Here is an 11,523-nt window from a genome sequence, read left to right on the forward strand (position 1 = left end):
TCAGAAAAAAAAATGTCAGGTATCAGAAAAAAAAATGTCAGGTGTCAGACAAAAAATTGTCAGGTGTCAGTTGTCAAAAAAAAAAAAAAGTCAGGTATCAGACAAAAAATTGTCAGGTGTCAGAAAAAAAAATGTCAGGTGTCAGAAAAAAAATTGTCAGGTGTCAGTTGTCAAAAAAAAAAAAAAGTCAGGTATCAGACAAAAAATTGTCAGGTGTCAGAAAAAAAAAAGTCAGGTATCAGAAAAAAAAATGTCAGGTATCAGACAAAAAAGTTGTCAGGTGTCAGACAAAAAAGTTGTCAGGTGTCAGTTGTCAAAAAAAAAATTGTCAGGTATCAGAACACAAGGTACCAGAGAGAAAATCTTCCTGCAGGTGGCGCTGTTGTCATGTCCCACCCGAATTGATTTCCAAATACGTCATCAACGTGTGACCGTGGGAGAGCGTAAGGTCATTGACCTCACCGGAGTTTTACCGTGGTTCAGGCTCCTAACGACACAAGGTAAGTTTAACTTTTTCTCCCTTTTGTTCATATTTTTGCCACAGTTGTGTTATATTAAGTTGCAGTTATGTTGTGAAAGTTACATATCAGAGACGGAAAGCCAGTTTTGTACGAAACCAAATCAGTACTATTTTTGTCTGGCTAATTCATTCTAGCTAGCGACAGTGGTGAAACGTGATTCAAATTTAAACTGTTCAGTAATTGTTTTGTATACATTTCAGCAAATGGACAAGCTGAAAGCTCACGAGCAGCCTGCATCCTTTCTGTCGCTCTTTTTCTTTATTTCTCTTTTCTATATTGCTACTGTCGGGATATTTTTTGATCCCGATATGTTTTTTTCTGTTGTTGTTTTTAGACTTTGCTGCAATATGTCATCTGACGATGATGAAAGGAGTATCCGACTCTGGCTGGTTCCCATGACTGTACCAAAAATACTTTTTTTTTTAATTAAAAAAAGAGCATTAAAAATAAATGACTAAAGTACAACTTATTTATTAACTACTGTTCACCTCTTTCATATCAAAGAAGTGTATTTTTTGCTACACATGTTTTATTTGTGGGCACTGAATAGACGATGCTTTTAGTGTAATTGCCACATAAAAAGATTTAGTACTTTACTGGTTAATTACTTATGTTCAGTGTAAGAGGTGGGTGATCAATTAGACTGTTGTTGTTACACTTAACCTTTCAAGATATGATGATAATAACATTGTTCAACAAAGGCTTAAAACAAAAGGAAATCAGCTGTGCACTGAATTCATATGGGCATAAAATAAGGTAAGTCTGCATTTCAACAGTTTCCGTGACAACTCTCTAAAATGACAAAACATGCAGTTTGCATTTAATATAATGTAAGTCTGTGTTGTCTTTTAACAGTGAGAGGCATCTGAGACGAGTTTTAAAACTTCTAGGGTTGAAGCGAAGATGCCCCCAACGACCTTTTACTGAAATCCACAAAGCTGTGGAGGTAAGCGTTAAAACATCAGTGCAAAAAATATATATTTTCCTGAAGTCTGTGTCATGAGCTATTGTAGAAACAATAAATGTTATTTTCTGTAGTGATTTAAAAAAAAAACAACATTCAATTGTCTGTTTGTTTGTTTTTTAGAGTGAGATGAAACAGTGGTCTCCTGAACAAGGAATCAGGGCAATGGTAAAGCGGGTAAGGGATGTCAGAGGAGTGCGGCCTTGTTACAGGTTGGTTAAATAGTGTGTATATGATCAAGTGTTCTCTTGTTTTACTGTTGAGCTCAGAGTAAAATCTATTGTTACTGTAGAGACGATGTTGCTAATATAATGAGGTATATGGATGCAAGTGGTCTTCAGAGGAGATCTCCTGGAAAGAAGAAAATTCCCCGTCGGAATTACATCAGCCGTGGTCCAAATGACACACGGCACATTGATGGTATTTATTTTATCTTTTCAATTAACCTTCCAAACATGTTTTGATGGTACTTCTGTTGAAACAAATTGTAATTATTATTTGTTGTTTCATATAGGCAATGATAAACTGAAGTTCTTTGGAATGTGGATACATTTGGGGATTGATGGGTAGGTTTGAATATGGCATTCGCTACTTAATTTATTATATTCAGTGATAGTACAAAGTTGCTTCAAGATAAGGATGTGCGGTAAACTGAGGTGTTATCTCTCCTGAGTAGTCTAGGGCAGGGATGGGCAAGTCCAGGCCTCGAGGGCCGGTGTCCTGCAGGTTTTAGATGTGTCCTTGATCCACAGCTGATTCAAATGGCTAAATTACCCTCACAACATGTTTTGTAGTTCTCCAGAGGCCTGGTAATGAACTAATCATTTTATTCAAGTGTGTTTACCCAGGGTGATATCTAAAACATGCAGGACACTGGCCCTCGAGGTCTGGATTTGGCCAAGCCTGGTCTAACGGTGTGTTCACACCGAACGCGATGGACGCGAATAAAACGCCCCAAACGCCCCTAATTTGACGCGTGTACATTCGCGTCTCAACGCGTGTCCAAGAAAAATCCATCGTGAACCGGAAATGTGGGAGGAATGTGGGAGGGAGTTGTGCCAGACCGGTATCTTTGCAAGATGGCAGCTATCGAGCTAGCGCTTGAAGAGAGAGTCTCCCTTCTCTATGTACTGTGGAGAGCAGAGCAGCAGCGTAAAAGACGTCCTCGCCGTACCTGGGTCCATCAGGTCCTCCAGAGGCATGAGCAGTTTGGTGAGTTTCACCACTTGCTCCAGGAGCTGCGCCTGGATGACGGCCGATTCCAGCGCTATCACCGTCGGCCAGTTTGAGGACCTGCTTTCCCTCGTTGGTCCCAGCATCGCCCGCCTAGACACCAACTACAGACACTCAATCCCACCTGCAGAGCGCCTGTCCGTCTGCCTGAGGTTAGTAAAACTATTTAATACGGTAGTCCTTTATTGATATCTGTGCTAATATGCTAATCCATCCAGTTATACACTGCTAACATGGATGTGCTATGCTAACAGTGAATGCTGTCGGTGTTTACTGAAAGCAAACTGTGGTACAGAGACGACTCTTTATAATATTTCTAGTGATACTCAGAAGCTCTCATCAAGTCCCGATTTAATTCGATTTATGCTGTTATCAGTGTTTGCATGATAGCATGGCTGTGGTGTCACATCAATGTATGCGCTCGGTGTTTGCTGATATCAAACTGTAGCATTAGGACCACTGAGTTAACCTTTGTAGTGATACTCACTCCTTTTTATTTAGACCTGGTTTGATTCTGGGATAGTTGAATATTTGTATATAATCCCTGCAGCTGTCAGACTCTATAGCAGGGGTCACAGCCTTTATTAAAACAGAGTTAGATAAAACTGTGAACAGTTTGGTTCATCTCTAGTTACATGGTTCTATCTTGATAAGCTGTCTTATCACAGATTAATTTTTCAAAAATATTAATGATTTAAGCAAGGAAAGGGCTACATGTTAACACACAACTCTTTATTTCTATTAATGTCTTACTTCATTCCTACCTGATTGACATGTTTAGGAATTATGAGTGATTGGCTCACTGTAGTTGTGAAAGTTGCTACCAATCAAATTATGATATGTTAAAGTTAAAACAAAACACAACTGTTTTAGATATTATCTAATATACATTTTGTAATTATCCTTATAATTACAAAATGTTTTATGTAAGATTTAAGTTTTGTGATTTATATCTGACATCACAAAAGTATTTTGGAATTTGAATAATGTATTTTGTAACTGCAGTACACATAATACTGATTTTGAACAATTTTGTCCAGGTTCCTTGTCACCGGGGACTCCTTCAGGACCATCGCGTTCAGTTTCAGAGTCGGTGTGTCCACGGTGAGCCAGATCACCCCCCAGGCAGCGACGTCCATCTGGGACTGTCTAGTGGACGACTTCATGGCTGTGCCTTCACCTGGAGACTGGCGGTCCATCACAGAGGGATTCCAGGAGCGCTGGAACTTTCCTCTGTGCTGTGCAGCTCTGGATGGGAAGCACATCCAGACAAAGGCACCCCATATATCATATAGGAGACACACACATTGATATACACTAAATATTCATTTCATTTCTTTTTTGTGGTGCCCAAATTGATGCACCTGCTTGATTTTGTTTAAACAATTATTGCACACTTTCTGTAAATCCAGTAAACTTCTTTTCACTTCTCAAATATCACTGTGTGTGTCTCCTGTATGATATTTAACTGACATTTTTTATTGTAACAACCAACGATTTATACAGGAAAATAATGTCTATTAACAAGGTTGCCCAAACTTCTGCATCCCACTGTATCAGTATATTTTGTCATTAGTATAATATGAAATAAATTCTACATGTGTCAAGTCGTGTGCCAACATTTGCTGTGTAGTAGAACTGAGACATTAGTCATTATAAACATTTATTTGAAATAATATTAAAAGTCTCAAACAGAAAAACATTAAACATAAATATATAAAATATAAGAATTTACAGAGAGACAGGAATAAAAAGGACCAGCTGCTCTCCAGAGCAGGAACAAGGCTGAGGAGGAAATGCTCCATTGGAGACTGGTGTGGCCTCTTCAGGGACTCCAGGATGGCCAGCTCCACCGCCGATGGACCGTCCTGGGACCCGTCCCTCATCTGCCTCGGAGCCGTCCTCCTCTGTGGGCCTGTAAAACAGCACAAAACACAAAGAAATGAGAAGGCTGCTACTAGATTTTAATTTCAACATTGAAAAAAAAAAAAAAAACAATAACAGGATATAATCAGATTGGTTGTAGATATTTAGTAAAGGTGATCACAAGGGAATCCCACCGACTAAAAAGGTATCAGTGCTTGCTGTACATATCTGTGGGTGCAGCAGCAGGAGCTCAGGGACTGGGGATGCTCTGCTGCAGAATCAGTTGGTTCTATCAATACAGTATTAAATGTTAACAGGTTGGATATAATAATCGTAGAGTAGACAGTGGTCCCTCATTTATTGCAGGGGTTCTCAGAATAACTAGCCCCTGGTCACAGTTCTCACAATTGATTCTCAAAGTGCAAACCTTTGTAGATTGCAAAACGTAAAAGTATTATTATGCCGCGGTTTGTCTTCATCTGCCCGCCACTTTCGTGCGCCTTTTTCCCTCACGGTGCAGGTGTCTATTTCCGAATGAGGCTCATAGTTATGGGTGTTTTTGTGCTGTTTTTTCTATTGGACGCGATGGTTATCAAAACCAAACGTGATAAATTTGGCAAGCGCAGGAGATTTGTCAATCAGGCTGCAGAATGCAATGCTGTACTGTGCAATAAAAAATCAGCGAAAAAGCAAAGCAGTGACGGATGAACAGCGGGACCACTGTGTGCTGTTTATTAATAAACAATAAAATATATTCCTAAATGACAACATGCATAAAAGCAGAACGGTATTTGTACGTCAGTGGGAAAATAGCGGTGGCTTGCTAGCTTTTGTGCGGCTTCCCCGGGTCAGTGAAAACTTTCAAAAGAGAAATGAATGAACTTACCAGGTTGCCCGATCTCTTCACATATCTTCCTCCAAGCTCGGTCCTTTTTATTCCTGTCTCGGTACTGAAAGCAGCTGGTGTTGTACAGCTCCGAGTTGTTTGCTACCGCATTGATTAGCCTTCCCCTCCATTGAAGTATGAAAGGCTTTGGCTGGATCTGCCCCTTTGACCTAGGTAACAGCCACGTCACCAGGCTCCTGATTGGTTGTCGCGGCGCGATTTGACGCTGGAGTTCAGATTTTTCCAACTCGAGCGGTAGACGCGAAACGCGCGTATGCACAAAATGCAACACAAAAACTCACGCGCGTGGTTTTATTCGCGAGTCAAACGCGCCAGACGCGCTACACTGACGCGCGTTTCACGCGTTTTGGCGTTTTCGCGACGCAAATCTGCTTCCGAATTTTCGCGGGACCCGCAATCGCGCGTCATCGCGCCTTTCCATTGACTTTACATGTAAACCTGACGCTCTATTCGCGTCCATCGCGTTCGGTGTGAACACACCGTAAGGGACCAAGATAAAGTATGAATAGTGAAGGAGGATTCAAGATGGCGGTTTTTAAAAGGCTTATTTCCTGCTAGTCTTAAAGTTCCATTTCAGACTGGCAGTTAATTTCAGGGAGGGCCAAGACCAACACAACAAACAAAACATCCCTGATATAAAGTAAACAGAATTTAACTCCAAAGAAAATAAAATGTACAATTTACGATAACCTACCTAACCAACACATAAACAGGAGAATACAAGGGATTACAAAACAAAAGGCAGCTCTCCCCTCGCGTCAGTCTGAACACAGTCAAGAGTCACATTCAATTCCAAAGGCATGTAAGCCTACACAACTATGGCAGTCAAAATGGCCGGAGGAACCAGAAACAACGCCTAGACATAATACAATGGAAAACCAGCATACTCTTGGGGAATGTAACAAAAACCAAACATAGTGCCAAAACATGATTAAATCATATGTACAAGTGGCCACTTTTCTGTTTCTTTCTTTTCAGATTTTCCAGGAAGGTTCTATGGCTAAAGGTGGGCACATCCAACCGCAAGCAAAACTTTGTGGCCAGATACTTCTTTGAGGCTGTTCAAGAACAGGGTGGTATGCAATATACTAAAAAATGGGGGGTTAAAAAAGATTACATTTTGTTAATAAATTTATTTTTTCATCATTCACTAATTATCTTCAGTTTGTGTCTTTAGGCTGTCCTCAAATGATTCGGGGGGACAGAGGAAAGGAGAACCTTGTTGTGGGTCAAATGCAGATGGCATTTCACATGCGAGATCTTGGGAATCAGGCATGGAGGTGCTTCAGAATGGGGACATCAGTGCACAACCAGGTATGTCTTTAAGCTGGTAAATGACTATTTCTAAAGTAACAACCTGACAACAAAACTGATAATGTCATGTTTCTGTTGTTTAGAGAGCTGAATGTTTCAACAGTATTTTAAAGCAGACATGGATTAAGAAATGGCTGACAACATTTGAGGTAAAGCAAATCTTTCACCTGTAAAACCTATTAACAAAGAGTAGCCATCCAAATTTCGTTAAACATACGATGGATTAGTTTATCTGAAAACACAAGGCCAGAATCTGTGTTTATGTACATCTGTACCTTTTCACTAATGAAATTCTCACCTTCATAACTTATGTCTTTTTCAAAACAACATGCGTAGGCCATGATGGAGTCTGGGATCCTTGAACTGGACAATCCTGTGCACATGTAAGTCAATATTTTTAGACATGAAAAATAATCAAGCAGCAGTATGAAAGTATGTGGTCTAGGAATGCCTTTGTTTTTTGAGTACTGATTAAAATTTAGCTTTTACTTATTCTACCTCAAAGAAGCAGATGAACATATTAATTTTTTAATTCTCCTTTTTCATAGCAACTGCTTGCAGTACTCACACTTGCCACTGCTTCAAAGAGACTTAAAAACAGAGCAAACAGTTTGGAACACCCATGACATCCGCAAGCAACGCAATGCACCTGGTCCATTTGGGAAACCCGACCTTCTGTTTACCTCACCACCTCCTGGTATGTCATTTGAAAGCCTGTGGGGTTTTATTTTTTTGTTTGTTTTTTAACTTTCATTAGTTTACTTTTACTTTGATATAGCACTCTTCACAGGATAAAAACCACAAAGTGGCTTCACAGTAATATAAAACAGATAAACATAAAACAGCACAATCGAACATACAGAATAAATGCAATCAAGGAAACGTAATGATGGAGGCAGAGCATTCCATGACCTGGGAGCCACCGCTTTGGAAGATCTCTTGCCTCTGGTCTTCTGGTGGGACTACTAACAGCCATTGATTAGATGATCACAGGCTGGGAGAGGGAGCGTGGGGTTCTATAAGATCAGAAATTAAGGCAGGAGCTTCACGATTCGGAGCATTGAAAGTCATTACTAAAATTTTAAAATGAATTTTCTAAAATATACTGGAAGCCAGTGTAATGAGCGTAAAACTGTTATAATGTGCTTTCTCTTTTGTGTCTTCCGAAGAAGCCTACTTGTAGTACAATAAGAGATTTCTGAATTTCTACTGTCAATACTAAAATGGCTTCATATTGACACCTTTAACTAAAAATTTATCTAAATGTTTGAGTGATATTTCCATCTTTAAGTTTCTGTAATAACATCTGTAAACACTGACTGCTTCTTATACAGGTTCTAGAACAGCTTTGTCATTATTCATTTATTTTTAACATTCAAAGTGAACATCTTTTCAATATTGTCTTTCATTCGCAGGATATGGCAATGTGCTGCACATTGTTGACCCAGACCTTTTAGACTATGCCAAGCAATTAATCTGTGAGAGGGAAGAGCCTTCACTGGTAGCAAACCAGGAATTCAGAGACATGTGCCAGAACATTTTAGAAAACAGCCAGTTTCCCTGCACACCTGATGGTTGCCTTGCTGCATACCTCATGCTAGTCCAAGAGCTCACAACTGCCATGAACAGAAATGCAGTTCCTACACTTTCTACGTTTGCCGAGGCAAATGACATATACATCTTTCTGAAGAGAGAGAGGATGGAAGGTGCACCAGTAAACATTTCCAATGACCAATAAAATCATACAACAGTGTTTGTTAACATTTATTTATCCTTGTTTAAAATCAACAGGTAATTTGAAAACTGTCTGACCAACAAAATGTACAATAAAATGTTGAAATACAATTGACAAGGTGCCATCTTTCATAATGATTCAGTGTTTCATTTACCACAACTTTTGTTAACAATAATGTAGAACATAATTCACATTGAAAGACTTTTGAACTGCAGACTGTAGCAACATTACCACTTGTAGCCATATCGGCTCGTAAGATCAAGGCCTGACTTGAGAAACTTAACAACATCAGATGCGGAAGGCCTTGAGTCTGGGTCATAGCTCACCAAACCACCAAGAAAACTGTTTTTGTCACTGAGATGTGATAGGGCATGTGGTGGGGTTTTGGTGGCCATTAGTGCAGCCAGTTCTCTTTGTTTTTTAACCATCCACGGAGCGGAACCCGTCAGGATCTCCAGATATGTGGCTCCGAGGGACCACATGTCTGTCTGGAACGAGGCCTCTTCAAACATCAGTATGCATTCAGGGGCCATGTAAAGATATGTGCCACCAGCTGGACCAGTAGCCTGGGCAGTGAACTTACTCCCTTGACGAAGCATCACAGTGTCTCTTATGTTTGCCATGCCCCAGTCTGTCAGGACTGCCTTCTTAGAAGGGTGGTGAACCTATAAGGTATACATATGAGAACTTACCAGGTTGTCTAAAATTTCACAAATGTTATCAAAAATGTCATTCCAAAGACCACAGCTCATAATTGGGGAAAAAAAAACCCCCTCAAAGCTTTTAGCACCCAGATCACCCAATCACTGCAGATTTATTCTGAGATTGTTTATTATACCCAACATTAAAATTAACAGATTGGTTAATGATCCAACCCGGTTTTATAGTCCTGTGCATTTTTTAATCCCCATTCCACTTAAGCAAGTGGTACAGACTAATAAAATAATAGAAACTTTCAGTTTGTAAAGCCTAAACTTACAACATGTTTGGGAATTTTGTAGGTGTGCAAGAACCAACATATTAAAGAAAAATTGGACTATTAAAGAAACAATGTAAGGCTTCTTACTTTAAAAAAAAAAAAATCCTTTATATGAATATGCCAGAAAAGTTTCTCATTGTTCAAATGTAGTGTTTAATAGACTGAAGAGAATAAAGTTAAATAAATAATATACTATTTTTATTCTGATCTTCAAAAACAAAGTGGAGAAAAAGAAAAATACAATATGGCTTACCATGACATTTGCTGGCTTTATATCCTGGTGAATGATTCTCTGTGCATGGATGTACTCTACTGCCATGGATAAGTCCAGTGATATGAAACCGGCATCATCCCCTTCAAGCTATCAAGACAATATATAATATTAATAAAACAATGCATAGCCAGGTGTGACAATCTAACATGTCTACCACTGGAAATGTATTACTTCAAATAGGATTAGTATTCAAATGCAACTGCTCGTAAGCTTTCAGCTTGTCCATTTGCTGAAATGTATACAAAACAATTACTGAACAGTTTAAATTTGAATCACGTTTCACCACTGTCGCTAGCTAGAATGAATTAGCCAGACAAAAATAGTACTGATTTGGTTTCGTACAAAACTGGCTTTCCGTCTCTGATATGTAACTTTCACAACATAACTGCAACTTAATATAACACAACTGTGGCAAAAATATGAACAAAAGGGAGAAAAAGTTAAACTTACCTTGTGTCGTTAGGAGCCTGAACCACGGTAAAACTCCGGTGAGGTCAATGACCTTACGCTCTCCCACGGTCACACGTTGATGACGTATTTGGAAATCAATTCGGGTGGGACATGACAACAGCGCCACCTGCAGGAAGATTTTCTCTCTGGTACCTTGTGTTCTGACACCTGACAACTTTTTTTCTGACACCTGACAATTTTTTTTCTGACACCTGACAGATGCATTTTCAGGGAAGGGAGATGCTTGGATAGAACGTGCAGGATCCAGACTTGCTAGCGATAAAGGCACTGGGCAATTAACTGTGGTGACAGGTTAAAAACCTACTAAGGTGGTACATTTCTGTATCACACGCACATGTGTCAGGTGAAGTCTGGAGAAGTTCAACACTGCACCGCTTTTGTGAACACTGCTCTGTACTGATCCGCGGTGCTTCAAATATGCTGCATTAAAAAGGGTAAAATAAAGAATGTGAGCACGAGTGATATTTTAAATATCACACCAGGTGTCTGGAGCGTTGTCATTTTCATGAAAGATGCTTCCTCTGTAAGTCAGCCTGCATGGCATTAACAAAGCTTCAAACTCAGAAATTCCATTGCTATATCGATCCAAAAAATCCAACTGGCAGAGTTTCAGCTAGCTTCATCATCAAAAGTCAACATCTTTATCTGCGTAAACAGAGAAAGTGAATCTCAGTTCACAGTGAATTGCTGTGAAATACGAAACCTTGGTTTCACAGGGATTGCATTAAAGATTGTACCTGGCGCTCTCTATGACTTAACAGAAGCACTGGAGTTAGTGCTGACTGACTTAAGCATACTGTAGTGACTGGTTGCAGTGGGAAAAGTGCTATCCAGCCTTAACTTACTCCTGTTGCTCTGATTAAAATTAATGCAGTAGCCTGCTTCATTTCGCAGTGGTGAAGCGTCTTCATGTAATGGTTAATTCATACGCTGGTTTTGTTTTCATCGTATTCCATATTATATTTGGGCTGTGTTTAGTCTCACCTGGGAAGAATTCCTTCCTGTCCATCCAGTTCTCAGTGGCAATTGATCATGCTCCACAACATCCCCCATAATCCCTTGCTCTGCTTCCATTTGATGTCATCTTTTCCCGGGGATTAGCACGGGTGCCCTGAGGGCTTGTGATAAGCATGCCTTCTTAGAACAGCCCAGTCAATGAAAAAAAAAGAATCAGGATACTTAAAAGTTTCACTTACACATACACAGATGGTAACGCACATACAAAAACACACAAATATGTCATACACCAGAAAACTAAA

The 11,523-nt window shown here is 39.7% G+C and overlaps 2 protein-coding genes across 2 annotated transcripts; one reads left to right on the forward strand and one right to left on the reverse strand.

Moving 5' to 3' along the window:
- The first annotated feature begins 441 nt into the window (after positions 1 to 441).
- LOC146638105 (uncharacterized) lies at positions 442 to 8,611 on the forward strand. Its single transcript, XM_085366029.1, has 13 exons — positions 442 to 500; positions 856 to 893; positions 1,193 to 1,277; positions 1,377 to 1,467; positions 1,609 to 1,697; positions 1,778 to 1,905; positions 2,000 to 2,051; positions 6,470 to 6,567; positions 6,669 to 6,805; positions 6,889 to 6,954; positions 7,142 to 7,188; positions 7,354 to 7,502; positions 8,221 to 8,611. Exons 2-13 carry the CDS (start codon positions 869 to 871, stop codon positions 8,541 to 8,543), a joined length of 1,290 nt encoding a protein of 429 aa, XP_085222155.1. The 5' UTR covers positions 442 to 500; positions 856 to 868; the 3' UTR covers positions 8,544 to 8,611.
- Positions 8,612 to 8,755: 144 nt separating this feature from the next.
- Positions 8,756 to 11,317, reverse strand: LOC146638106 (uncharacterized). The gene is made up of 3 exons (XM_085374586.1): positions 11,249 to 11,317; positions 9,773 to 9,880; positions 8,756 to 9,205 (listed from the first exon to the last, which is right to left on the reverse strand). The coding sequence occupies exons 1-3, from the start codon at positions 11,315 to 11,317 to the stop codon at positions 8,768 to 8,770; spliced, it is 615 nt and encodes a 204-aa protein (XP_085230712.1). The 3' UTR covers positions 8,756 to 8,767.
- Between the last annotated feature and the right edge of the window lie 206 nt (positions 11,318 to 11,523).

Source organism: Diplotaxodon limnothrissa, linkage group LG2, assembly GCF_057381915.1.
Source record: "Diplotaxodon limnothrissa isolate DT_005_m linkage group LG2, D_limnothrissa_male_GT1.1, whole genome shotgun sequence".
In the NCBI taxonomy this organism is placed as follows: domain Eukaryota; kingdom Metazoa; phylum Chordata; class Actinopteri; order Cichliformes; family Cichlidae; genus Diplotaxodon; species Diplotaxodon limnothrissa.

Coding starts and splice junctions, on each gene's coding strand:
- LOC146638105 (XM_085366029.1), top strand. CDS start 869: ATGTCATCTGACGATGATGAAAGGA. Junction 7,189..7,353: donor CTGGACAATCCTGTGCACAT/GTAAGTCAATAT, acceptor CCTTTTTCATAG/CAACTGCTTGCAGTACTCAC. Junction 7,503..8,220: donor GTTTACCTCACCACCTCCTG/GTATGTCATTTG, acceptor TTTCATTCGCAG/GATATGGCAATGTGCTGCAC.
- LOC146638106 (XM_085374586.1), bottom strand. CDS start 11,317: ATGGGGGATGTTGTGGAGCATGATCAATTGCCACTGAGAACTGGATGG. Junction 9,881..11,248: donor CAGGAAGGAATTCTTCCCAG/GTGAGACTAAAC, acceptor TTGTCTTGATAG/CTTGAAGGGGATGATGCCGG. Junction 9,206..9,772: donor TAAAGCCAGCAAATGTCATG/GTAAGCCATATT, acceptor TATACCTTATAG/GTTCACCACCCTTCTAAGAA.